The sequence below is a fragment of the Engystomops pustulosus genome, chromosome 2 (genome assembly GCF_040894005.1).
Source record: "Engystomops pustulosus chromosome 2, aEngPut4.maternal, whole genome shotgun sequence".
In the NCBI taxonomy this organism is placed as follows: Eukaryota; Metazoa; Chordata; class Amphibia; order Anura; family Leptodactylidae; genus Engystomops; species Engystomops pustulosus.
This window is the reverse complement of record NC_092412.1, coordinates 223,430,170-223,453,528: the sequence shown is the minus strand read 5'-3', so window position 1 is coordinate 223,453,528 and position 23,359 is coordinate 223,430,170. Positions and strand designations below refer to the sequence as shown.

Here is a 23,359-nt window from a genome sequence, read left to right as displayed (position 1 = left end):
TTCCAAAAAAACCCAAACAACATATCTGCACACAGTATATGAGACTGAAGTAATTTATTAAGATTGTCTCTGATTCCAGTCCAGCTTTTAAGATTTCACCCTGCGGTCATACGATGAGGGGCAGAAGTCTCTGATGCTTTGCCCCATGTTGGCTTCTTAGTGAAATCTCTTTCTGTAACATTAGATTCTAGAGGTTTAGGTTTTTGTGGAGGTGACTGGGGTGTCCCTGAATTTTCTGTAAGCACTGGATCATCTTCATCAGGGTGCTCAGTTATGGTGTCAAGCCTCGGTGGCTAAGGAGAGAAAAAGCATTATTTTACAATAATAATCAACACAATAAATTAAGGTAAAATGCTAAAGTGGTTGCACAAAATAAGTCTATAGAAAGTGATCCTCTTTATTCCATATTTAGATGACAGTGACGATTCGGCTTGAAGAAGACTTGGTCAAAGCCAAAACGTCGCTGTCACATTTAAATTTTAAATTAGGGTTTTTTGTGAATGTTTTTTTTATATTTTGTAAAAAAAACCTGTACTTTTTCATGCTAAAATTGTTTATTTATAAAAATTATTATTATATTATTATTAACATACAGTATTGCTGTAAATTGAGATTTATACACTACTGACATCTATAGTTACAGAAAATTCTCCCATAGACAGTAGTTGAGCCTATGGCTCACTATTTATGTTCCCACCTCCCATCCAAGAAGTCTGGGGATTGGATCCTATCACTAAGGCTGCATTTAGACGAACGTATGCCCATACGGCATATGTCTGGTGCAATCGAGAGGAGGAGGGGTGACCCCTCCCCTCTCCATATAAATGCAGGGCATAAGGGCCATGCACACAACAGGGAAAGATAGGACATGTCCTATCTTTTCCCTGTGTACGGAACGGTGCACTGCTACACCTGTGTGGCACCGTATCGCTCCGTGCGGCCATTGCCATCTATGGGGGATGTATGCATGGCCGCAAGTTTGCGGCCCTACATACGTCCACCATGCGATCGTGTGAATGCAGCCTGACAAGGATTTTACATAATGATGTAATACATCTTGTGTCCACTGGGATTCCTCCATCTACAAAATGGAGATACCCTTCGTATAGTCAACTTTCTTCCATGACCTGAGTTCAATGCTGGTATCTGCTTTGCTTAGGGAATCCTGACATCCACTCTGAAGTGGTGATTTCCTAGATCAGTGAGCAGCAATGGATCCTGGCGGGAACCGGACTTTGGTGTCCCGAATTTAACAATGTCACTCATTGTTATAGTATATTTTATACGGCAGTGTAAATATATAATAATATATGCCAAATATACAGCTAATCAAACTCAGCCTCACCCATTTTATTCTAGTAACTAATGTACCTTGGAACACTTCCTCTTAAACCTGTAAGGATAATCCCGGATCTGTCTAAGCTCATGTTCTCGAGAGTATGGCTGGAAGTTGTTCCTACAACTTGCTTTGTAGCTTTGCATATTGAGGTAACTCATAGGGATATGAAACATGGAAAAAGTAAAACCCTGGTTATCCATTTTACAGTCCGGTATTCAGCAGGTAACAGTTGGTAACTGTTTAGTGGTGCAATATCTGAAGACGCAACTAACATTCTATGTTCTATGTTGCGATGTCATAGAAGAAAGTAACTGCAGTATCTGAATGGTGCTCTGTTAACATATATATATATATATATATATATATATATATATATATATATATATATATACATATACCATTCATTACGTTTTACAGGATAGGTTCTTTAGGTTTGTTCTTAAGTTGAATTTGTATGTAAGTAGGAACTGGTATATTTTCTAATTGTAGCACCAGCCAAAAAATGTTCTTGCCCCAATGACAAATGTAGTTTCAAAATGTTTTGCTGTAATGGGACCAAGGATTATCAATAAAGCTTCATTAGACGCCTTACATCTGATCATTGCCTGGGACTATAGTAACATCCAGAGAGGTTCACTAGAGGTTACAGGGGGCAGAGAGGTCCGTCTCTAACTAGGGGTCGTCTGTAAGTCGAGTGTCTTTAAGTAGGGGACCACCTGTACACTGTTATAACACAAACCTTAATATTTACAATACGATATTGTGCAGTCTTCTGATAAAGCACAAATCTGATTCATTTACCCTACACATAAAAAAAATAAGTTCTGACCGGAGCTCCCGATTCTCTTGCTTCCGTGCGTCCTTCTTCTTCCAATACGTTACTCACAAAACAGCACAAATTTCTGAATCCTCTGATAGGAATATACCGCTATTCAGAACAACACTCCTGCGTTTCTCCTGTGACACATAAACTGATTTTAAACCTAACTCAGCAGTGTAAAATGGCCTATAAGTGACATATGTCTCTATTTATCTATATGTCATACCCTTCTATTGGAAGGAACTTTTCCTAGTGAATATGTCAAAAGAGGGCCATGGTATATTGCTAACAGGCATTTAAAGTGACTCTTTCACCAGTGTTTACACCACTAAACCAATAGCAGGTATTGGTATAGCAGGTATGAAATATATTTTCTAATATGCCCTGTTTACCCTGGGAACCTACCATCACGGATCTGCCTATAAAGGTAGATCGGGTGGTAGGTGGAACTATAGGACGGGAGGATAGCCCTTTGAGGGCTAATAATCACGTTCAGCAATATTTTACTAACTTTTATTTCGCTAATATGCAAATTTTGTAAAGAGACTACTGGGGCGTGGATTAGGCGGAGCTGAGACTACACGGCACGGCTACTTCACGCCCCAGTAGCCTTGTAGCTGTGCGCCCTCGTCCGCGAAACCTGCCATCTGCGCATGCACAGAACAGCAGGCCCGCGGCTGAGCAGCTCCGCTTCAGTGCAGTGACCGCACAGCCACCTTACTATCCTCACGCCCTATAAATGCAGCTACTAACCGATCTGCCTTTATAGGTAGATCCGTGGTGGTAGGTTCCCTTTAAATCGCCTCCAAAATCATATGCCAACAGACTGAAAAGAGTCACTTTTTGCCTTAGACGAGTCAGTGTTAGAAGTGGGAGGGGGGGGGGTTGTCACTTAAAAAAGCCCCTATCTTAGAGTATGTTAAAGGGGTTATCCGGGTTTAAAAAAAAATTTATGGCCGGGCTGGGGAGGGCTAGTTAAACATAATAAACATGGACTTACCTCCTCCGGTGCTGCCGATGTCCCGCGCCGCGGTCCCTTCGATCCATGCCCCTGTAAACAAACAGGGGCACGGAAGCCGCGCACAGGGAGCTTCCGGTCCGCGTTGTGGACGGCTCCTCCCATCCGTCCCTATCTCTCAGCGTTGTAAGCGCTGGGAGATGGTGTCGCATTGGAGCATCCGGCTGGCCGGAAGCTCCCTGTGCGCCCTTGTACTGAAACCGGCGCACGGAGAAGACGGGCCGCGGCGCGGGACATCGGCAGCACCGGAGGAGGTAAGTACATGTTTATTATGTTTAAATAGCCCTCCCCAGCCCGGCCATAAAAAAATTTTTAAACCCAGATAACCCCTTTAACATGTTCAGTATTTCAGATGCAGATTTCGATGTCAAAAACCAGAAGTGGAGTTTAAAAAAGAGAGCCTTTGGCTTTGAAAACTGCATCTGAAAAACTGAATGTGTGAACACACCCATAGCACCGAGAACCAGGGTTTTGGAGTCATTGTAAAGATTAAAATCTAATCTTTCAAATAGTGGAACCTACAGAACAGGAAATAGAGCTAGTTACAGACAATAATTGGAATTGTATCTTCAAGTCACATTCCTATCTCAGAGAACCACAAGCCTGATGTGATTTGAACAGTGAGATTCTCATCTCTAAAATGACTCCAGGATGGTTCTATTTATCTGAAATGAGGCTCCTCCTCCAGACCTTAAAAGTGAATAATCTCAGACAAAAAGTAACTCTTTGCTCATTTGGAGTTAATTTATTTTAGGTAAAACATAAAAGATGAATAAAAGATGGAATGCTTGAAAGGACATTATTTTTTAGGGAAGGAAAGCAAGAGTTAATAGAGAAGCAGTAGGAAAGTTTTGGATCCAGCCTTACACTGGGGAGGGAGGTGGATTAGAGTTAGATCTTTAAAGCATATTGTATAAATTCCCTTTTCAGTGGGGGTCTCCTTACACCATCTCACGCCACTTTCTTTTTTTATTCACATTTCGGAATACAAAGCCTCATTCTGAGCTGAGCTGCCGCCTAGAATGGTAAGTATGCTGCCTCAAAGAGGATTGTGTGGGACCCGCACTGGAGGTGAATGAACGGGAGAGACCTCTGGCAGGGCTGGAAGTAATTGGGAAACCACTGACCCTCTTAAGAGCCAATCAGTTTGCACAATGTACAGTAATACATTCATTAGCGATGGTAATTGTAGCTTCATTACTGGCAATTTACATTTAGAAGCAAATTAGCTTCTTTGATAATGTTTGAATAAGGCATAGTGAGACATTTAGGGGTTACGATAATGCGATCTACAATAGTGTCAAAGTACACAAATCCCTGCACGATTAAAGGGGAAGGCTCCTAATGCTTTTAAAGGAAACCTAGCACCACGGATCTACCTATTAAGGTAGATACGGTGGTAGGTGCATCTAACGAATGTAAGGATAGCCCTTTTTAGAGCTAATATTTTAGTCCCCACAATCTTTTCGAGAGTTTAATGGCCTTGATATGCAAATTTTCTAAAGAGGCTACTAGGGAGTGGTGTAGCCGGAGCTGAGGCTTCACGTTGTGGCTACTCCATGGCCCAGTAGCCTCTTTGATCCTCCTACCAGATATCTTCAGCGTGCAGCGGCTGCGCGATCTCTGCGCCAAAGCCATGCGCAGATCTCCGGCTTCATGGACGAGTGGGCGTAGCTCCGTGTAGCTGCGAGTTGAAGATATCTGGTAGGAGGATCAAAGAGGCTACTGGGGCCTGGAGTGGCCGTGTCATGTAGCCTCAGCCCCGGCTACTCCACGCCCCAGTAGCCTGCTTCGAAAATTTGCATATCAAGGCCATTAAACTTTCTAAAAGATTGTGGGGACTAAAGGATTAGCCCTAAAAGGGGCTATCCTTACATTCGTTATATGCAACTACCACCAAATCTACCTTAATAGGTAGATCCGTCGTGGTAGGTTTCCTTTAATTACCAGATTATGATAGACTTTTTATAGGCTGGAAAAATGTCACTTTATCAAATGCAACTGGTTATCAAATACAGTATTTTCTAACATGGGAAAAGCAGGTCATACGTTTTATCCCTGACCTGCCCCTGTCTGTTAGGAGAAGAGTCTGGAGGCCTCAATACACATTAGAGGGTCAGCCGTTCCCATCTGTGGGGTCAGCCAACATAAGTATAACGTGTATCATCAGCTTTACAGAACACACACTTCAAGCTTTTGTTAAAACTCATCCCCGCTCAAGAACATTAAACTTTAGGTTTAACGGCCAAGCTCAATATTTATGTCTTATATTCACAGGATTCAATAGAGAAGAGATCCTAGGTTTTTGTATTCTGGGATGAAAGACCGGCTCTGTATCTGTCACTTATATGAATTAGACATCATTGGGCGGTGTAGAAGGCTTCAAGCACAGCAGGAAATATTGCAGAAGGAGGGCAGTTTTAATACGGGTAACACAGAGAGGGCACATTCAACTCAATGAGTGATACACAGTATTGTCAGAGCCATAAAGCTGTGCCAGAAAACATACGACATATCCTATATTTTGCCAGTATAGCAGGCCATAATAACCCCATCCCATATTATACCTGGGTATATTCTGGGTTACCCCAGCTAGTTACCCCAGCCCAGAATATACCCCTTCCCCAAGGCCTGAATACATATCCCATTGGGGATATACTCTATACCAGGAGCTAAAGTTCAATTATTCGGATCAGCAACTTCACTGAGAATGGCGCTGTCTACTTGTACCTGTTCCTTTCTCTGGTTATTAGGACAGATTATCTGTAACAGCGCTTTTTTTTCGCTGTGTCTGAAAAGTTGGTGTCACTCATATATTATTATGTGCATTTAAGGGACTTAAATACATTTTACTTGTGTATTTGATGAAAAAGTGGAAATAAGGCTGTAACACAGGAGGCTTCTACATGACCGGATAACAGTATTCCCTTTAATTCATTCACCAAAAGCCATCATGACCTGCAGTACTTCCTGGCATCTTTGATTTGCTGCCTCGGTCAAGGCCATTATTGCTTCCCATGTCTTTACAATAGAAGGGGCAAAACCAATCTGGATTTTCTCACCATGGCACAGGAGACCCTCTGTGAGAGCATTGTTCAAAGGTCAGACATGACTAAGTACATTGTGAGGCGCGTTGTAGCTCCATGTCGAGTCCTTGTGTCTCTAAGCTGTCACAATTAGAAGGAGCTTATGGAAAAGTATATGTAGCTATAGCTGAATATATATAACGCCAGGAGAAATGTAAAGCATATCCTCTTTGCAGTAATAAAAAATATCTGGTCCTTAAAAAGACCTAAAATTAGGTAATTACAACGTAAGATTCGACCAAAAATTGAAGCCAAAATTGAAAAGTCATCTTTTAAGAACCAAGTCCCTTTCCCATGATTCAAGCCACCATTAGCAGCAATAACTTGTAGTTATCTTAGTATTTCTACCAGAGCTGATATCTAGATGAAGTATCTTTCCACACAGGATAATTTCTCCCCAGCAGAGGGCTCATCCCCAAACTCTGACCCCCCCCCCCTTTTTCACCTTTTATGTGTTTTCTTTTTTCTTTCTCTAAATTCCCTCCTTTTAGACCCCTATTAACACTCGGTGTCCTATGGCACCTATTTCCTGTTCTATATTTCCTATCCTTTCCCTAACTTTTCTTCTCTCTTCTTTGTTCTTGTTAATACGTTAGCTTATCTAGTCAGTCAATAGACCCTAGGGATACTCATATTTCCACCAATATTAAAGTTGCATCCCATCTATAGATGCCATGATCTGTCCGAATAGAGTAGTGGTAGCACTCAGGTTCACAAAGGTGGCTCGGAGTCCTGATGGGTTTGAATCTAGCAGACCATAAAGACTGCACTGCTGACGCATACTATGAGTGATTGAGTGGTGTAAAGAGCCAGCGGCACCTATTGGACTCTGTTGGAGTCACCACCGTCCCCATCATCTTTATTGTGTACTTATTCACAATCGCCAACAAATACGCATGCTACCCACTTACTTATGGTCTGCAACAGACAGACTGCAAAGTGATCACGGGGCACCTACTCCATAAGTGTTGAGTCTTAGCTAACGGAACTTGTAACCGTTTTATTGCCTTTTCCTTTTCAGTACTATACTGTACTTATGATTCTTATACATGTTTGTAAAACATATCTTTGTTTTGGTTCTTGTTTAATAAAGCTTGATTGACCCATAATTTCCCCCCAGGCCCCACCTCCTCAATCAGATTGGGGACGTGGCAAACCAACCCTGCAGCATCCCTACACACTAGCGCCATGTCTGCTGCATATAGACCACCCTGATAAGAGTGTACCCACTTTCTGGAGCATGTCAAACATTCCAAGACAAGATATTAAAGTAGTTAAAAAATTGAAAACATGAACCAGGAGGTAGTAAATAAACCACTGGAAAAGAATCTCTGGCTAAGAAGACCAGCCCCATACAACTTTATCGGAGGCTGATGGGATGACTTAGACATCTGAGCAAAACATCTTAACATGTTAACCTTCATCTACCTCTCAGACCAGCACAATAAACAGGGAATGTGACGTAGTCTTTCAGACTGGATGATGATGGACCTAAAAATGTATCTGCCTTGCTTTTGAATTTTTTGTGCCTTGCTCCATAGTTTGGTTATACCGTTTTTCCTTTATCTTTTATTTAACTCGAATTTTAACTACAAACCACTGTGTAATTGGTTAAGACGATCCTTTGGATACTCCACAAATTTACATGCAAAGATATCTTGAATACACATGTTCATCAAATACTGCCTCTAATTCCATAATCTCTTTGTGAAATTGCTGTACCTGCATTCAAAATTTCCTTATAACAATGGCCTCATAACCCTATAATAATTGTTTCTTTACAATCATAGCTGATCTTGCCTTAATGTTGCAAACCAGGACGCTGCCCTAACTACTGCTTATAAAGAGGTGGTCACATTTGCTGATAATCAATTAATCAACTGCTTTTAGAGACCCTCTCCTTATGGATGCAGTAAGGATGTCATTTTTCACACACTCAGGGACATGTATTAATGTGTTGTTGATTATTAGACCAGTGTAGAGTAGAACTAGACATATCTCTCCTGCTCCAGATTAATTATTATGTTTGATGCTGGATGATTAATCTGGTGCAATAAGCTACTTCCATAGCCCACTGCCATAGCTCTCGACTGTCTCAGATTCAGCAGAACAATCCTGGTTTTCAACCGCTGTCCTGCCTTCCAGGGCAGTTGGGAGATTGTCCTGGGCTGTCCCTCTCTCCCCCAGTTTGTCACTCATCCTACTGATCCCGTACTTTACAGCTGCAGAGCAACTGAAGCATCAGGGACAGGAGTTGGTGGGATCAACTCCCTGTTACCTCCTAACATGTCTAAAGGAGTCATGTTAGAAGGTAGTTCCTCCCCTTGGCTGGCTCCATTTCCTCTTCTGAGTCACAGTGTGAACTCAGGAGAAGAAGAAGTAAAACTGCTGCGGTGGATGAGCGAAGGTAGGTAACATTTTTTTTTGTTTAATACCCTGGAACAGTGGACTGGGGCCACAGAAATTGGAAGATCAGCAGCATCGATGACAGGAGGTAATAGGAGGGGTGGGGATAGGACAACAGATAGTTATATATATAAGTTTGGGGAGATAAAAGTGTCAACTAAATGTAGAGGGAGGATAAAATGAAAGAGGGGGTTTAGGCACAGTAAGGGAGCATTATACTAGGTGGGGGCCATTAAGGTCAATATTATACTATGCTTGTGGGTGGGGCAATGGGCAGGTAATGGGTGTGGTTTAGAAAAAGGAGGAGGAGCTATTTGTCACTCTTTTTCTCGCCCAAAAGTTGGGAGAAATGCTCACTGCTTCTGTGTTTTAGTTTAATAAATAAGAGACAAAGTGCTATATTTTATGTGTTGTTTTTCTGAGATTTTATTGTGAACCCTTCTTAGAACCAGCATTTATCTCTATCATGTACTGCCTTTTTTGCAAGAGTTATAAGAATCCTATTTCCCCATGGGTACCTTGTTAATAGTGGATGTCCAATCCTATGTGTAAGCTGTTAGTATAGCCAGGACACTTCTATACACATCATATGGGTTGTCCAGAACCCCCAAACCCCAGTTTGAGTATTGCCATAATAGACAACCTTAGTTGAGGATTGCCAGCCAATTGTCACTAGGATACTTGTAATACAAATTAACTAGTACCCCTTTGTACATGGGCTGACCACCTTGGATAGTGATGGGGAACCTTTTAGAGACTGAGTGCCCAAACTACAACCAAAATCCACTCATTTTTGAAAAGTGCCAACACAGCAATTTATTACTCATTGCTCTGTCACCGCTTACAATCATATTGATGTCTGCAACACCCCTGCTGATGCAAGGCAGAGGGGTTGTTGCGAATACGCCCCACCATGTAGCTTGCAGCCTGTGTAGGGTCTGATCAACCCCACAGCAGGTCACTACATAACACAGGGGAACACTGCAGCGGTAGATCCTGCATGGTAAGGCAGAAGTTAAGTGTAGAATGTGATGTAATCTGTGTTAACCAATCACATGTGTTCTGATATTGTATCTGTGAGCTGGAATGCGATTGGAGGAGGAACCACCACCTGACCAGTGGGAGTAATAAAACCCCTGGTCAGGAAAGTTCTAGAGTGAGTCAGACCAGGGAGTCTGAACAGCTCAGTCAGACTTGTTAGTCTAGAGCAGGGGTAGGGAACCTATGGCTCGAGAGCCAGATATGGCTCTTTTGTTGGCTGCATCTGGCTCTCAGACAGATCTTTAATAAATAGTGATGGCTGCTGTGTGTCTCTTAGACTGATCACAGGACACAGGCAGCGATGTTACTGCTGCCTATGTCCTTTGTAAGACCTAGGTGCCATCGCCGCTATCATCTAAGCCTGGGTCAAAGAGAAGAGTGTGGGAGCGATGAGGAGCTGCAGGGAGTGCTCGTAAGAGAATTTTTTTTTTTTTGCTGTGACTATCTATCTACTGGGGTGCATGTGCTGTGGCTATCTGGTAGCCGCCAGTTTTTATAGGAACCCGGGAAGACCTAGATCGCAGGGGCACCAGTGACACTGGAACTACATATCTACTGGGGGTATATGCAAATGGTACGGCTCTTATGGAATAACATTTAAAATATGTGGTGTTCATGGCTCTCCTAGCCAAAAAGGTTCCTGACCCCTGGTCTAGAGTGAAGAGTCAGTGCAGTCAGCACACCAGACCAGAGCAGGAGAGCTCAGCTCCCTGCCTGAGTGGAGTGGAGAGAGTTAGTTAGTGAGAACAAAGGGATATCATTCTTCCTTCAAGGGTGATATCTGAAGCAACCCAGGACAAGCTGAAGCATCCTACTAGGACACAGCTACCTTCAAGCCTGCCCTTGCATCCAGGCTGGTGATCTACTCCTGTGGCTCCTTCTCCAACTGCATCTCCAGCATTCTACTATTTGTCAAGGCACGTTATCTACTGTTCCTGTCGGTTCCAATAAAGAACTGTAAGTTACTTTTGTTCAACGTCTGCCTCTGTCTGGTCCCTGCTACTATGGCTGTCACCATCACGGGCGCCCCACACAGGGACTCATACTCCAGACTCCAAAGGGTTGCCCCAGGGAGAACTACTCTAGCATCCTCTCCCTCATCTATTCTTGCCAACACCACCCTGCTGGAGACCTGCCAGGCTGTAGGACAGCCCTCCGGTCCCCATGCCAAGCACCGTGACACTAGCGTGCCTAGGCCGCAACCGCCAGCCACTCAGGTATTCCGGGCCCCGGCTGTCTCTAGGCCCCAAGAAAAGGCTAGGCCCCGGTGGGGGATGTTGCATGTCCATAGGACACCAATACAGTAGAAAAGAGAAGGAGAAATTTGGATTATCACTGCAGCTTCCATCCAGGTTCCTCTGAACAGGTAGAATAGTGAGGCAAGGAGTAGGAGCTCTAATGATGTTCCAGCTCTGTTCACACCTTCTCACTCCACCCGCACTGAGTTACTTTAAAATGGTGCTGAACATGGCATGTTTTGGGCTTCCTGGGACTGCAGAAGGAAGCCTTGAGTCCTGTGTGGTTAACTCTGTGCTGGGGTGTCAGCAAGGGTGCCCATAGTGAGTGTCATCACTGACCTAGGAAATAGTGAGGAATCATTTGCTTCCATGACCAATCATTTTTGGGTCAATAACTCTGCTTATAGATTATATTTTTGTTGTGCACAACCTTGACTATATCTGTGGATATCTGATATACATGAGAATTCAGTAGGGATCTGCTGACATCAGAGGGGCCGGTAGTACAACAGCTGATGGGAGATGACCAATGGTGGCCGCGTAGCTGTGGAATGTATCTACATACTTCACAGCTTTCTCTGTAATCCCCCATGAAAACTCGCCGGGTCTCTTAATACAACTTTGATTAATGTGCTGTAATAAAGAGACTCTTTCTTTTCCATTCCCTGCAGATCACAGACTAGAAATAGGTCACAGCCTGTGCCACAGAGCACAATAGGCGCCTTTCCCCAGGGACGGAGGGAATAGTAATAATAAAAGACAACAACATGAAAGGCAGAATGACAAATGATGTGGTGCTTGGGGACTAATTGAGAAAAGAGGAATCCTATGGGTCCATTTGCATCACACCACCAAACCACCACAGCAACACTTCCAGCGTCCGCCCCTGGGAGTTAGGTGACCAAGTTGAGGAGGTAACTCTAGTTCACTGGGAAGGGGATTAGTATTGTACACTAGGATGTAGTCTGTACTCACAGCTGAATCTATGAAGCATTCATGCATATTGCCGATGCAAGAAGACAGATCAGCTGAAATGGGAGGGTTATTTTTTATGCTGAAAATTCTGAATTATGTCCATTTCTTCAATATAAAGGCTCATCTAGTTTTCAGTTCCAGTGTTCAATCAATGGCAAATTGGGATAACTAGACAAGTCATATGTGGTACACGTAATACTTCTTACAGAGAAAGCTACTTCAAATTAAGTTTATAATTCAATGACTTGAAACAATGCCACCCTGGTCCATAGGAGACAACTGGTATTGCATAATTCAGTGAAGTAGGGATAATCTGCAATACCAAACATTGTCCATAGACAAAAGAGGCACTCGTTCAGGAAAGAAAGCTAAAACAACTTGACTTCCTGTACAACATTATTCTAATATTTTAAAATTGATTTCTTATTTAGGACAATGAAAATTAGAAACCAGAAACATCATGTCACATATGAAACTTTTATATAATAACTATTGGAATATAACAATTAGAAAACAGCTCAGACGCTGAAAAAATATCTTTATACTGTAGGTATTTAAAAATATTATTATGTCTCCATGGTTACAGACTACAAAGAAAGCCTGTGTAGTCGTGTCCTGTCATATCACTTTTTATCAACTGTACTTCTTGCAAAGCTACATCAAATGTTAAAAGTTAAGTGAAAACTAAAAATAGGTTGGGTTGACCACTAATACCAAAGTGTACAAGGATAAGTACAATTTCCTAGTAGCATCATCCATATTGTACTTACTCTGGTAAAATTCTTCTCTCTGTAGGAGCTGAGGGTCACTTGACTTGCAGGCAGCCGCTTTTGGGACTTCCGGTGATGTCAGGGGGTGAGCACTGACCGCCACTTATTACCACTTATTATATACCTCCTCCCTCCACTCCATGCGCATGTCATGGGATTGGTTTGAGGGAAGGGCTGTGCATCCAGGAATGAGCACAGGTTAGTCCTCGGCCTCCTGGCCCCACTGGAAGTGTCACAGGACATGGGACATCATCAGAAGTCCCATAAGCCACTGACGACAGAGGAAGTTTAAAAGGTTTTGTACAATATTGTTGACCCTACTAGGGGATTGTACTTATCCTGATAAACTTTCAGTAGTTGTGGTCAACCCCTCTGAGTAAATCATTATATGCTATAGCTTTGTATGTAAAATGAATACTCAAGGAAGAAGACCTGTTGGATGTACTAAAATATCTCAAAAATGTGATGTGAGACTAAATTACGGAATGTCCACACAATTCTGATTTGCCTTAGACATACCTAACTCCTTTCACATGCATCATCCGCAGAATGCTAGTCCCAAATCCTGAACATGTGAATAGTGACCTTATGCTGTCAAATAATTCAGAAGTTACATTTCTGACAGTTCCCACATCTTGAATAGGCGGGAATGTCAACCTAATGTGCAATAACAATGGTCAGTGTGAATAAAACAGATACAAAGTCACTTAAGGGAGTTGTCCATAATTAGAAACTGGACCATTGATGGTATCTAGTATTGGGAGATTTATTTTAATGAGGATGAGCTGCAATAGACATATAGTCCGCATGTTGTTTTGCGCATGTTGTCCCGACAAACAGGAAATGCTCATAGATGACCAATCACTGGCTGTCTTGTTGACCCACTTTAACTTTATGATTTCCTGTTTTTTTCGAAGATACCAGGAAGTGAAAATTAGGGCACAGCAATATCTGAACCAGTAAACTTTCATTATGTTAATTATCCAAATGTAGCCCATTTTCGTTACATTGTGGTTTCAATGAAAAACCCCCTTAAAGTGAATTTTCAGGGTTCTTGCTAGTCTACTATTGTTATAGTTGTTTTTTAAACTAATTTATCACATATATTACACTAGGTTACACATAGGTTGCTCAGACCTCTGATGTTTGGGATGTAGGTAATCATTTCCTCCAGTGATGACCCTGCATTACCCAGTACGTGGAACTATAAAGTTACATCCCTAACATTATTACCTTGACATTACCATTTACTTTTTTGTGTTTTTGCATTTTTATATTTAGGTTTTAATTGAAAATTTTCATTTTATCATGAAAAATTAATAAGCATAAAGTTACAAACAAATATTGAGCAGGAGATATATATTCGAAAGAGACTTTTATTTCTATCTCCATGTACAGATTTAATCCTATTCAGACTCAAAGAGTTACCCGGGGACGCTCAGCCTCCTGAATGCTGCAGATGATGTACAAATGGCCTTTTTCTATTCATTGGACAGCTTTCAGCTCTCACAAAGCAACAGGTCCCAGATTCAATGGATGAAAAGATCTGTATCCCTATGTATAGAGAACTAGATACATGTGGGAGGGTTAGACATTTGATCTGCCAGGATTGTAGAATAAGGTTAGATGTCCCAAGCACATAGCAGCAGCAGAAATTTGCTGCTAAAACTGCTATATTATAGGGCTAAAAGAAAGAGAAACATTACTGATCCACAAGTCCCTCCTCCCTAAAAGTCTGTGCTCATACCATCTTGCCAAATCCCCTTATAAGCAGAGTTGGCTCCAGCCTGGTGCTGTCTCCTAATAGTGGTGCTGAACTTGCTGGGGGCCTGGGGAGAGATGCCGCCTCTCTTCTTCTTCTTCTGCTTTGTATATGGGGTGTTGGGAGCCCTTGGTGACCAGAGAAATGTGGATGTGCATGGATGTTCCAGGATATCCTTCCAGGGCCACCATGTCCAGTACCAGGTGACTGATGGGGAAGAACTGGTGACCTCCATGTGGGACAAGAGGAGGCAGCTGGTCTCCTGCTCTTTGGATGAAGATGCTGATGCTCTCAGAGACTTTATCTCCCAGTGTCAAAGAAGAAGACAAGATGGTTTGTTGGACCTTGGCTTTGAGGGCTTTGCAGAAATCAGAATGGCATGCCTGATCTTCTTGAATGCAGATTCGTCTAACAAATCTAGACAGAAAGGATCTACTACAGGGAAGCACAACAGAGTCAAGAGGGGCTTCACCTATCCAGGGACCCTGTGGTGTGGAGCTGGGAACAATGCGGAACAGGAAAGCGATCTAGGTAAGAAATGATTTTACTCTACTTTATTCTATGGATTGTTGCTTAATTATATAGATGAGACGTATCCAGCAAAATGTTACTTTTCAGTGTGGACTTGTTTTGTGATTTTTCTTAGTCTTCTTATGATTTTGGCATAGCACTAGGAGCTGCAGATCTAGACCTTGGCCAGCAATTACATATCTGTCATGTTTGCATTAAGAGCTTTCAGGAATTTACCATAACCTTGCAGATTATCATAAATTCTTGAACGCAAAGCAGTAATCCTATTGAAACAGTAGAGGACTCATATATACTTTACTTTGCACCTACTATGTCTGGACTATGGGAAATAGATCAGTCTATTAATATTAATACAAACTATTTTTCCAATGCTAATATATATATATATACAAAAAATTAAGAAAAACACTTAAACAACACAATAACTCCAAATAGAGCAAAATTCTGTGAAATCAAACTGTCCGCTTAAAAATCAATGTGATTCAACGTTGTACAGAACAATCATTCAGATCTTGGATGTGTTATCTGAGTGTTCCCTTTATTTTTTGAGCAGTATATATAGACGTCAGTGTGTTTGTGCCCACTGTTTTCTTGGTCTTTCTCCCACATAGATAATAGTGGACTATTGAAGGAGGGGGTGAGTCTGAATGAGCAGAATGAATGGGAGAATGTTACATGTAATAGTAGTCCAAACATCGAATACTAAGGAAACTGATTGGACAAGTAGGTGAAAGAACAAGGAGCATCATCTCACACACAGAGATAAGTCCTGTGACAGCTTCTTACTCATTTTGTAAAATAAACCAGACTTTTCCATATACTACAAGGGGTATATTCACACACACAGAGCAAATATCAGCACATAAAACTCACCCATTCATCTGAATAAGGTATACATGAATGCAACCTACTAACTAACTACTACTTACTATACTAACTAAACATGTATAGAAGTGATAGATGGATAGATAGATAGATAGATAGATAGATAAATCTTAAAAGACATCTACCACCAGGATGAAGGATTGTAACCCAAGCACACAGACATACTGGTGTGTGCCCCCTCTGTCAGGACCTGCTCTTGTTTATGCTTCTTATCCCCAGGTTTTTACAAAAAAAAGCTTTTTACAATTATGCAAATGAGCCTAAGGGACTGGAGCCGATCAAAATAATTTGCATAATTTTTAAAACCATTTTTTCCTTATAAACAAGGCATAAGAAGCTTAAAGAAGGGCGGATCCTGCCAGAGGGGGCACACCCCTGCATGTCAGTGTGCTTGCTTTTCAGTCCTTCATCCCGGTAGTAGATGTCTTTTAAAGGTGAAAAGGTCAAAATACAACAAAACATGTCTGTTTAACTTGAAGCTCTCCTATCATATCTTCACACAAACACAGTATTACATTTTATGCAATGGAAGTGTCTTTCTGACCACTGTGGCTACTAAGGTGTATGGGTCCAATGGTGTGTGCCTAATTCAACATGGTATTCATACACAGAAAAAGAAGTTATACACCACATATATTCAATAAAAATGATTTTATTTTATACTTATGTTACAATCATCATACATAAATAAAATCAAGGAATTGGATTCCAACAAACTCAGATACTAAGCGTCAATAGCAAATACAAGCAAGTAATAAAAATAAATGACATCACAGATAAGTTACAAAACTAATATCCAGTATATGTAACACAACGGTCCTGTTCCCTTTTATTCCGTCCAGTGACAACTCAAACACAAGATTAAATCCCATATACAGTGTTAGTACTGAGCCGTTAATGATCCCTGTGCACCTTACCCATCATTGCCATACACACTCCTGGAGCCCCAAATGGGAATTTATTTATGGCTGGAGACTGTATCAACTTTCAGAACACTACGGTGCAGTTTTAAATCTGTTGTCATAAGTCACTCTACCCTGTACATTACCCCTTAAACAAAGCGATATTGTAACCATATTTGAGACAATCTAAGCTTAAAAAGAAACCTAAACCACATCCGCAAAATGCACCTAAATGAAAACTGATGGCTATGGCCCAGGACACACCACCAGAATGCTGACCATAGTCCAATAGTTGTCGACTACTCTATAGTAACATGTACTGGTGGTCCCCTACTTAAGAACACTCGACTTACACACGACCCCTAGTTACAAACGCACCTCTGGATATTGATAATTTATTGTACTTTAGTCCTAGGCTACAATGATCAGCTGTAGCAGTTATCACAGGTGTCTGTAATGAAGCTTTAGTGTTAATATTGATTCTAATGACAATCCAACATTTTTAAAATCCAATTGCCACAGAGACCAAAAAAGTTCTGTCTGGGATTACAATGATAAAATATACAGTTCCGACTTACATACAAATTCAACTTAAGAACAAACCTACAGACCCTATCTTGTATGTAACCCGGGGACTGCCTGTACTGAAGGCCACATGCAGATGCAATTTAATAAGAGATACAGACAATGCAAATTGTTACAATCTACATTTTTCTAGATGCAAAATCTTATGCAAAGAAATCTCATACCTCACACCAGCCAATCACTATGACGTCCAGTTAAGGTTTCTCAACTGTCTGGGTGGCCCCCTGATCCACCCATCGGCATAAAAAAGACCACACACTGATAAATATTGTTAATAGCCATGGACCATGACAGCCAAGGGGGTCTAGCTGTGACTGACTGCAGAGGGCAGGAGGCTACAAACACAGACTGGAATCAGGGAGGTGGAGGAGAAACCTGCCCTAAGAGCAGCTAATGAGGACCCTTCATCTCTAACAAGGCAGTGCCATGAGGTGTAGCCAGGACCTTGCAGTTCTTACGCATTGTCTTGATTCTAGACATACTCCTCAAAATTCCCCAATCATCTATATTTGGCCCTTTATGATCTACAATTTATATTTGGCCCCCACCCAACATAAAAAATATTTATAATTTATAAAACTTTCTCCATATTCTTCTATAATCTATATAAAGCCCTCTATACCATTTTCAAAATTATAACATCTAATACCTAAAACAGACTGCAGTGTAGACATCCAGGGGCCTAGGTTCTTCCTGCCTCCAAGGACCTTAAATACTGAAATAAATACTTTTAATTTAACCACTTTGTGTAAGACTTTTTCCCCTGACTTTTTAGCTTAAAACCCCTGAGGGCGCCACGCTAGGTGGTGAAACATGCCGGGGGAGGGGGGGGGGGGTTGACGCTAGGTTTTAACGCAGAGATACAGAGGAGCCAACAAAATAGCAAGTCAGCTAGGCTCTTGCACGGAGGAGCTCTATACAAAACGAGGTGTAGAGGGAGACGAGGGGAAAGCTAACAGGTATAGGATACTGCAGATAGACAGAGTGGGATGTGTGCATTGTGTGAACTACCCTACCCCAATCCTAAATCTTCCCCTAAATCTTCCCGTTTGAATGCTAACCAAAATGATAGACTGAAACACAAGCTAAGATATTTTCAAAAGGAACTTGAGAGATCAAGAGATCAAAAAACCAAAGTTGGCTAACCTCTACTCTCTTCTTCACTTTTTTTAATTGTACAAGAATTAAAGTTATATTTTAAAGAGCCCTAAAGGGTTAAAACGGCCGAGTGACCCTATTCCGTTGAAAAATAATTAACCCAGCTTACTATTGGTTCTATGAAAACAATGATATTATACATAGGGGGAGCATGTATCCTCCATTTCAGTAGTCAATCATTTGGAAACTTCTCTCAATGTCTTCTTTATCTCTGTTGTCGTACAGGTGAGCATAAAGAGACGGACTCATGTTGTAGGACTCACGATCACTGTGAACACGTCATCCATCCCTTTACCTCCAGCTATGGCTACAGGAACTTCCTCTGGCACACCATCAGTCATTGTCAGTGTGACACCCAGTAAGTGGCCTGCTATATCCTCCCCATTAGCAAGCACTAATGTGATGTGTCTATGGAGATATATGTGCAATACTGGGCCTGCAGATACTATGGAGGAATATAGGTTTGTATATATACTTTAAGCCCGAGATGTAACTTTAGAGATTGTAAAGGGGGCCTGTTGTACCAGGGCTCAGGATCTATGAGGACAAATAAGGTGTCTCTTGGGGGGCTCAGAAGCTTCAGATCATGGCTATGGAATATATGGTACCTATGACTCTGTATCTGGCAGTGTGGTTGATCGGACATTCAGTCATTAATAACAGGGGATGGAAACCTCCAATCATGGCGACCTTCGCTCCGATTTATCAGTGGAATGCAATGTTTAACCACTGGACCATAAAACAAGGCACCATCCGCAAGGACAAGATGAGGAGACAAAGGGACAAACTGATATCAGACCATGTCCTTGACTATAAACTACAATGAAAGAGCCTACATGTGGGTTCCTTTGGTTGGCACAAAATTAAAATTAATAATGAAACAAGTATTTCTTGGGTTGTGTAAATGAACATTTGTAATATAGAAGATTCAAATTAAAAAAATTGTAGCTTCCATATTTTATTAACCCAAAGGCACCGATTTCCTAATCTGGTAATCTAAAGATGCGCCTAATTTATTTTAGTGGTTTATGCTGAATCTTTTATATCTTTTTACACATAAAGGAAATCTACCATCAATCAAAGCTTGCCACTTACTCATAGATCCAGGCACTGTGATTATGATATATTAGCGTCATTATAAAAGTTGATTTTATGACAAATAAAAGAAGATTTACCACAGGAATGATTCCTGGATCTATGAGTGTCCCTGCTTTATCCATGCTTAATTTGGATGACAAATTTCCTTTAACATCTTGATGTCCAACTGGGCTTTTGTTGGGGTAATGGTCCAGAAGATGTCCACTGTTTAGGGATTGTCAAGAAGTGTGGGTTCTGGGAGAAATAGTTACACAGGGGGAGATTTATCATAGGCCTCCTAGAGCAGAACTGTTCTAGTTGCCCCTGGCAACCAATCAGAGCTCAGCTTTCATTTTCCCACATATGTTTATAAAATTAAATCTGAGCTCTGATTGGTTTCCATGGACAACTAGAACAGTTTTACCTCAGAAACCAATGATAAATCTCCCCCATAGAGTGTATGACAAGCTTAAGATTTTAGGTGCTTTTTTTAAAATTTTCCCTTGAATTACTTGATCATAGTTCACAGTATTGGGAAGGTAATCATCACTTATAACATGCAGTTTCATTGGTCTATTCAGAATTTTAGGTAAACTCAATATTAGGATAAGTTTTAGTGAAATATCTAATTATTTCCGTTCTCTAGGTTTAAAGATTGCCTTCGAAGAGTGAATGACACGGCTTCCCGTGTAGTGGGACAGGCTTTCTTCAATGTCATCCAGGTGCAATGCTTTGAGTTCTCCGTTACGGAGCAGTGTGTGGAGAGGCATTGGTATGGCTGGTAAGTAACGGATAGAATGGAATCTACTGTACCATCACATATACTGTTAGGCTACATTCACATGATGTATGCCCGCCATACCGTAGTACGGCGGGCACAGATCCGCGCTGCGGAGAGGAGCAGGGGATGAGCGCAGCTCACCCCCGCCCCTCTCTACAGGAATATACAGCGCACGGCGCCATATTACGTAGAAAGATAGGACATGTAGGACACGTGTGCTGCACCGCACCGCTCCTGTACAGGGCCGTGAGCCCATAGAAGTGTATGGGGGACGTATATACGTCCCCCATATGTTCGTGTGAATGTCAGTAGCTAAACAATTAAGCTATTTCATCTCCAAGTCCATAAGAGAACAGCACCACGAAGCAGCCACCAAGACATGATTGAGATGACTGAAAACTACAACTTCTTCATCATGATTTGCACGTAGGCTTAATATTTTGATGTTTCTGACAGTCTCCAGCTACTGCAGAGATTGCATCACGAACAATATTAAAACATAACTAGACCTTTTATTTCAGAAATTAATATTGGAGGTCATAGTGGTTTTTTAAAAAATATATATACTTTATTATCTAAAACAACCGCTCTCTGGATGTTTTCTGCTCTTTCTCCTGCAGTGAGCAGTGTATGTGAGGCAGAGGCGTAACTAGGAGAGGCAGTCCCATAGCAGACTTCTGATTGGGGTCCCCCATATACATATTACACTCAACATACATACATAGACAAACATAGTTCTTCTCTCATACACACAGTCATTTATACACTCACACACATTTAGTGCATGAACACATCACATATACACGGACACAGTGTCCTATACTGATGTACAGCATACACACATCACATATACAGCATATATAAATCACATATAAGTTATATCCATATTATACTGTACAACATAATATGTATATAATGCTGCACATCCTCCATTCTTTAGTGTGTCTGGTCAGATGACGGGGCCCCCTGACACTGCAGGCTACATAGCAGCTGTTATGGCTTCTACCACTGTAGTTACACCCCTATTTTAGGGACTTTCCACTGCAGACAGATAAGGAGGCTAATGATTAACTCTCTATGTACCTAAAGAATATTTCCCTTGATGATTCAGCTCTCTGAGGAGATTAGACTATCCATGGACTGAAGCCAGACTCTCAGCTTTCAGTGGATACAGAACAGAAAGCTGATTTACACAAACTGCTTAAATAGGGAAGAAAGGTAGAGGAAAAAGAAGGACACTGTAATATAATTGATTCTAGAAATATGTTCCTATGGTCATTATCACCATCTTCATTATTCATTTCTAAAAAGGTCTTTATGCTTTAAAGACCTACCTTCATGGTCATTTGACTGATATGTGGTAAGGTAGTAAGTGAAGTAGTGAAATAACCCTATTGTTTTTATAAATTACACACATCCCCTTTAATGAGAAGCACTTTTGCCTCAGGCAGCACCACCTGCAGTAAGATGAAGGGCAGCATCAGGGGTGCAGTGACCTGCGATTAAAAATAGTGTCTTTTCACACCCAATGCAAGAGTGTAAGAGCACAGCATGGAAGAACCCACTTACAAAAAAAAAAAGTTTAATCTGATTTATTACTGCTGGATAGGATGAAGGGGGTGCAGTTCTCTAGCTCGCCTCCGGCAGTACAGACTTTAGATTCATCCCTGCATATAGGGCTGATTTTCTTTTGTAGTGGAACTACAGCAGAAACCCTATAATCAGCTTTGTTATAGGAACCTTCTTACAATCCGTTAATAGAAATAGCAAACCTGAAGTATAAGGAAGCAGAAAGAGTAGCAAGCTGCACAGATTTGTTCCATTTTGTGTATGTAGCCATTATCTATAATGTTCCCATTGCTTTCCATGCAGGTGTAAAAAGTATAAAAACATAACAGTCGCCGTTCCTAGAGAGTCTGGACTTTATGACTACGGAGGAGATCTCATCGATAAGCCTGTCCAGACAAAGGATGAAGAACCTAGTCAACCTCCATCTTTAGAGCTACCACCAGGACAGCCAACTCTAGGACAAGTCATGCAAGCAACGGAGGATCTTCTGAAGATCATGGTGACAATCAGCCCGACCACGTCCCCCGATCAGATCACCACAACAAACGCTGCAAAGAAGAAGAAAGACAAGACAAAGCAGAAAGAAAGGAAAAACAAAAAGGGAAAAGGTCTTAAAGGTAAAAGAAAGAATCGGCTCAACAAGGAAAAGGTCAAATCTCCTGCTAAAGACATCTGGGGTGAGGAGATCGCCAAAAATGAGAGGGGTTTGGTGGTGAACACACCAATGGACTCCATACTGGACATAGGACAGGATCCATTCAATGATATCCTTAATGATGAACCTATAAGGAATGTAGATTCTAGAGCTACAACTATTACCCCGACCATCAAGAATGACATGTTCAAGGGTATAACGACGACACCCCCACAAGAAACAAGACCCAGCACTGAAAAACCCAAAAGGAAAAACCGAAAGGAAGGAAAGGGTAAAAAAGAAAGAAGGAAGAAACCCAAGAAAGCGTCTCGTGTCCCCGATGGCATATAGTGAGCGCTGAGCTACAATGTATTTTACTATTCTGTCTCTGTACTTGGTAAATGTGAATATATAATTATAAATGTGTAATATGTTATTAACTCTTCTGCTGCTAAATACGTCTCAGATATTCCTGTGCATTCCATTAAAACATTCCATGCAAATCTGCTGCTGGCATATGGTAACATATAAATTAAGATTTTATCAATGAGTACAGTGTGTCATTCCGGGATATTGCTCTGCATTATTACAACAACTATCATACAATATTATGGGAATATTAGGCTAGAGGTAAATGAAGATCCCAAATATTTCTATTCCTGACCTACTGGATCACAAGAGTGAGGGGCCCCTTCTGCCAAATACATGGAGCAGCAGGTTCTGGAGAGATTACCTTTGTATTTACGGTCTTAAACACTCCAGCAGTGCCATAGAGAATCGAC

General features: G+C 41.4%; 1 protein-coding gene across 1 annotated transcript; it reads left to right on the top strand.

Moving 5' to 3' along the window:
• Positions 1-14,312: 14,312 nt before the first annotated feature.
• Positions 14,313-23,127, top strand: PROCA1 (protein interacting with cyclin A1). The gene is made up of 4 exons (XM_072138263.1): positions 14,313-14,986; positions 18,742-18,874; positions 20,240-20,374; positions 22,247-23,127. The coding sequence occupies exons 1-4, from the start codon at positions 14,533-14,535 to the stop codon at positions 22,926-22,928; spliced, it is 1,404 nt and encodes a 467-aa protein (XP_071994364.1). The 5' UTR covers positions 14,313-14,532; the 3' UTR covers positions 22,929-23,127.
• Positions 23,128-23,359: the final 232 nt, after the last annotated feature.